Source organism: Triticum aestivum, chromosome 7A, assembly GCF_018294505.1.
Source record: "Triticum aestivum cultivar Chinese Spring chromosome 7A, IWGSC CS RefSeq v2.1, whole genome shotgun sequence".
Taxonomy (NCBI): domain Eukaryota; kingdom Viridiplantae; phylum Streptophyta; class Magnoliopsida; order Poales; family Poaceae; genus Triticum; species Triticum aestivum.
In genome coordinates, this window is record NC_057812.1 from 2956121 (window position 1) to 2961903 (window position 5783).

General features: G+C 45.8%; 1 protein-coding gene across 1 annotated transcript; it reads left to right on the forward strand.

The window, feature by feature from the left end:
• The first annotated feature begins 1322 nt into the window (after positions 1–1322).
• On the forward strand, positions 1323–4687 carry LOC123148361 (disease resistance protein RGA4). The gene is made up of 3 exons (XM_044567751.1): positions 1323–2232; positions 2338–4313; positions 4408–4687. The coding sequence occupies exons 1-2, from the start codon at positions 1382–1384 to the stop codon at positions 4292–4294; spliced, it is 2808 nt and encodes a 935-aa protein (XP_044423686.1). The 5' UTR covers positions 1323–1381; the 3' UTR covers positions 4295–4313; positions 4408–4687.
• The last annotated feature ends 1096 nt before the right edge of the window (positions 4688–5783 follow it).

Sequence of the window (5783 nt, forward strand, 5' to 3'; positions counted from 1 at the left end):
ACTTCCCATAATTTTCTCCATGATCTGTTGATCGACAATCACTCGAGTTTCACTTTCGAGCATATGTTCCGGTATTTTTTTTCCTGTTGAAGATTGTCAAAATTATAAAAAACATCTTTTAAAAACAAAGTTGATAACGTAGATTGCTCACACCACATCGTTCACATTTTGTTCCTCCTGCCGGCCCCGATATCATCCCGAGGAGGCATCACTCTAAATCTGCATTGGCATGGCCCAGTGAAGCCCCGGGGATGCCTCTTAGATCTGACGGCGCGTGATTTTCATCTTGCAAATGTAGAAATTTCTCAAAATGCAACTATTTTGGTAGATCTGGCGTCAAAGGCTTATGAGTCCATTAGTCTACTGAACGATAGCATCACCTGTTTCGAGTCAATGCAAATCCAAAGTTGATCCTCATTGCGTGCTAGACTGCCAAGTTGAAGCAAACCAATAATGCACGGCCAGCGATTGGATCGATAAGGCTAATAACCCAGAGACAAGGTGTCAAAGGTCCAGAGTTGATTAGTGCATCCAATGTAACATTTTCTATTTCAAATTGGCAGGAACGCAGTCCATCGAAGCAAGCCAAACTGCTACGTTAAACTAATACAGGTACTGCTTGGATCAATGAGGTGGAGAAACGGGAGATAAGTTTAAAAACCTATGAACATGTGCGGCAGCTTTGGATCGAGATTGAGGATGCTTGCAGTGCTTTAGTAGTAGATTAGTTACCTCTAAGACGCCTTCGACTATATATATTTTCCTCACCTCCTAAGGTTGCATCTGAGCTATGGCTAATTGGATGTCTACTGGCGGTTTACTCCGGCATCAAGGAGAAGGAAAAGCATTATGCAGTGATTTTCTAGCATTCTGCGGTTTACTACTGTGCTTTTGATGCTTTCCTCTGAGGTTGAGTTAAAGTAATATTTATCTTATATTTATTAACATGGTTAGATGTTTTTTTCTATTCTGTGTGATTTTCTAGCATTTTTTATTTTTTTTCTTGCTACATGCACATTTAATATATCAAGAAATAATGGCACGTACGATCATTTCATATCACTTCTCTTTTTACTTTGATTAACTTAGTATTTTGGTACTCCCTCCGATCCATATTAATTGACGCAAAGTTGTATCGGAGTGAGTAGTACACTACTTTGGAGCAACCATGTGAACAAGATATTTTGTTCGCAGGTTCGTGCACGTGACGTGTTCGTATTATTAGCCTCCGAACGGGTCGAGGTAGCTGAGCTCTACTTCATCCAGCCGGCCATGGCTGTTGTCTTCCTCACCGGTCGGTAAAAACCCCATGATGTGATCTTGCAACCCACCCCCACCCCCCCCCCCCAACACACAGAGAGAGAGAGAGAGAGAGAGAGAGATGGAGGCTGTGGCCGCGGCCGCGGCCACCTCATTCGTGGAGTGGATGGTGCCGAAGCTCTTTGATTTCTTACATGCAAATCATGAGCTTCGGAAGAACCTGAAGAATGACATCATCTACATCAAGCATGAGTTTGCTATGATTTCTGCCGTCATCAAGGATGATGATAGCCGTGGTGGCTGCCGCAGCAGCAGTGAAGAAGCGCATACGGTGTGGATCAATATTGTGCGTGACCTGGCGCACGCCATAGAGGACTGCATCGACCGCTTCATGCACAGTGTGACCATGGCTGACTCGGAAAAAGGGAGGCTCAGCCAGGCTGTCCACCGGGTGAAGACGGTGAAGGCCCGCAGCAAGTTTGCTGCGGAAATCCGGACGCTGAAGAATAGATCAGAAGATGCTTCCAAGCTGAGAGAAAAATACAGCAACAACAACAGCAGCAATTCCTCACCAAGGTGGTCGTTGTCATCTGAGCAGACAGACGCGCCGACGGCGGTTCAGGATGATGACGATGACACCCATTCATCAGCTTCCATCGGCGTTCCTGTGGGTATCGACGGTCCCCGTGGCGAGCTTATGGATCTGATCCAGCAGGAGCAGCAGCTTAAGGTGATTACCATTGTGGGATTCCATGGTATGGGCAAGACTCTCCTTGCCAATCATGTGTACAACTCCAAGGCAATTGAGAGCCAATATGAAGTACGGGCTTGGGTTCTAGGGGGGAGGAGGACAGCAGCGAATGTTCTCAAGGAGATACTCCAGCAGCTTGGCCACCTTCCCCTGCCAACCAATGGCAGTCTCACTCTCACCTTGCTTCATGCGAGCATCAGAGAGTGCATTGGCAACAAGAGGTAACTCATTCATTCAGTTTCCCATCTCTTTTTCTCCATCTGCTAGCTTTATCTATCGATGTAATCCTTGCCTGATTAGTTTGCAATGTTTAATTTGGTACCTAGGTTCTTTATTGTAATTGATGACCTGCGGACAACAGCATATTGGCACAACATAAAAGCAGCCTTTGTCGGTTTAACTGGCAGATTTCTAGTGACGACGGTCATTCAGCCCATAGCAAATATATGCCGAAGCTCATCTGTTAGTGATCATGTATACACAATGGCAACTCTTACCGACCAAGACTCAAGAATATTGTTCTTCAAGGAAGCTTTCCAAGACGATGAACCACTGCAGCATGTGGATGACCTCGGCTCTGCAGCGCTCAAGAAATGTGACGGTCTTCCCCTTGCTCTTGTTACCACCGCCAGGTTCTTGCAAAGCGCAGGTAATCCAACACCCATGATATGGGCAAAATTATGCGCCGACCTGGGTACACATCTGAAGAGTGATGATCTATTTGCAAGAATGAGGCGTGTGCTTGTCCAGAGCTACACCAGCCTTGATAGCCAGGTTGCCAGGACATTCTTGCTCTATTTGAGTACCTACCCAAGTGGTCGTCCTATCAAGAAATCGAGCTTGTTAAGGAGATGGTTAGCAGAAGGGTTGTCCCCAGGAGACAATAGATGTAGTGATGTTGATGCCCCCATTAGCAATTTCAAAAAACTTGTCGACCGGAGCATCATCCAGCCAATGGATGCCACCGGTAACACAGAGGTGAAGACATGCCATACCCATGGCATGATGCTGGAGTTCATCCTGCACAAGTCCACGTCCGACAACTTCGTTACCGTGTTGTATGATGGGCAGTCTACCCCTCGCCTACCCAGTAACATCCGACGGCTTGCTCTGCATCACGCAAGGCCAAGAGAAGTGCAAGGTTTAACTCTTGTCCGCTCACTGACAATCTTGGGCGAGGCGCACCCATCTGTCCTGGACTTCTCCAAGTATGAACTGCTGCGAGTTTTGGATCTGGAAGAGTGCGTTGTACCCTTGGAGGATGGCCATCTCAAGTTCATATGCAGAAAACTGTTGCTACTGAGGTACCTATGCCTCGGGAAAGCTGTTATTGCTACGGTGCTTCCCAAGGAGATCAGCAAGCTTCAATTATTGGATACACTGGATGTGAGAAATACACCGATAGAGATTCTGCCAACACAAGTCCTGGAGCTGCCACATTTACTTCATCTCTTTGGGAAGTTCAAGCTGAAACAAGATGTAGGAGGCCGGAGAATGAGTAAGCTACAGACTTGGTTGTCAATGAAGAGCAGATTGGAAACACTGGCAGGATTTGTTGTGGACAGCGCGAAGAGCCAAGAATTTGCACAGCTCATGGATCATATGAATTATCTGACAAAGGTGAAAATATGGTGCGAGTCTACCGCCGATGTCAGCAGCTCAAGTCATCTAGCAAAGGCCATCAAGGGGTTCATTGAGAGAAGCACCGAGTTCAAAGGGACAACTTCACTCTCACTCAGTTTTGAAGGTGGGTTGACCCAAGACATGCTGAATTCCTCGCTGGAGAAAGGAAAGAATTCCTGCTGCTATCTTGGCTCGCTCAAGCTGCAAGGAAGCAAGATATGCAGCCTGCCTCGCTTTGTTGCCTTGCTGGGTGGTCTCACAAAGCTAGGCCTTTCATCCCCTCATCTGAGCCTGAGCCAAGACTTCCTTGCTGCCGTGGACAATGTGCCCGGCCTGGCGTACCTGAAGCTGGTTGCAACTAGCCTGGACAAGCTCGTCATCACAAAAGGTATTCTTAAGAGACTTGGACGCCTATCAATCGTGGTTGACTCCATGATTGGTCAGTTGGAAATCCAAGAGGGAGCTTTACCGTGCCTCAAGTCGCTGCAGCTGCTATGCAAAGATCTTGTTGCCTCTATTTCAGGCACGTCACTGGTCCAGTCCCTTGGACATCTCAAGGAGATTGCTCTCCATCGTGAAGTGGGAGATGAAACGAAACAAGAGTGGACAGAAGCAGCAAAGAACCTCCCAAGTCCACGTCCCAAGATCTTGTTTCTCTAGACACCATCAACACATCCAGGTAATGAATTGTGTTGTACTTGCGTTGCAATGAGCTTCCACCTGATCTCTCCACAGTTCACATCCTGGTAATGACACTTTTTTTTATCGTGCAGGCAGTACAGGCTGCGACTTGCTATTGGCACAGAATTCTCTTATGCTGCTTATTGGTTGATGGCCATTCATCAACATGATCAAGTGCGTCGAATAATTTAGTCCTCTTTGCTCTCGTGTCGATTTGGTGGCTTCCCCGCCCGTCGTACTTTTATGTTGTGTCACCGCTAGGATTTATTTATTTGTAACGGATTGAAGTTAATGAGCTGTTAAGCGGAGCAAACGATTTTCTTTTCAAGAAATATGGTGACTTCCTGCGGTAATAAATAAGTTTACTCTGTCTGTTGTTGGACATGTATTTGGTTGTTTTGGTCCTAGTCAACTTAATTGGCTTCTTGGGAATATTATTTCTCACAAATTTAACACTACAATATCCTAGTACTTGTTTGGGATAAATTCTGGAATCTTGATTTACTTGATGGTATAGATATGTACGCTGATGGTATAGATATGTAGCTGAGCTTTGAGACTTACCTAGAAGAGGAGACCCCTTGACGATGATGCCGATAATTCTGAAGTCTGAACATTTGCGTGTAGTTAGCTTCCTCTGCTTTTGCTCTGTTTTCTGGACTCTGAACATTTGGCTGTAGTTAGCTTGAGGTTTGAGGCCTGACAGACAATCTTTCCTCCTTCAGACCATTAATGGTGGACGGAGATGCTGCCTGCCCCTCACACTAATGCCGGCTGGTACTTATCTACCCTCTCTTTCTGTGCTGATTGGTTGACAATCACACACCAATCCAATCCGATCAATCTTTTAAGGGAATTATCTGTGTAGTTGGTTTCTAAAATTTACTAGAGAGGTTGGATATTTGATGGCTGTCATTGCTGCTGCTTTAGTTTAGATCAAGCTGCGAGAGTGTCTCCACACACTTATAGCTCAGGGACGGAACCTCAAGATATTGACAGTTTTACCGTTGGTTTCTGAAGAAAAACGCTTCGCTCCTGCGGTCAGATCTTCATCGAGCAACTGCATACTTACTGCTCAGGAGACGAATACTGGGATGAAGGCTGAAGCAGCCACAGCCAGCCTATGTATGTATGTATGTAATCGGCACCGATGGTGGCGCAGACTGGATGACCACCAAGGTTACTCTGGTCTATAGCATCAAGCAACTTCCTGTGGTTTAGTTTTATCTCATAGATGCCAATATCTTAGCTTATCCAGTAACTCAGTCAAAAATTTGAAGACCTCAAATTCTGGTTCCATTGGCTCGTATACTGCAGCAATGTCAAAGTCACACTGGTAGAATTCTCGGTACCTTCACTATGACGGGTTATCCCTCCTGCATACTATTGGAATCCGAGTTGCTGAATGCTGCAAACAATAGCAATTGTAGTACAATTAACCTTTTCCGGATAACAATCCATATACAGA

What these genes read in the sequence shown, in the direction of transcription:
- LOC123148361 (XM_044567751.1), top strand. Translation starts at nt 1,382, where the DNA reads ATGGAGGCTGTGGCCGCGGCCGCGGCCACCTCATTCGTGGAGTGGATG. An exon ending in GAGTGCATTGGCAACAAGAG is followed by an intron (nt 2,233 to 2,337) that starts GTAACTCATTCA and finishes TTTGGTACCTAG; the next exon opens with GTTCTTTATTGTAATTGATG.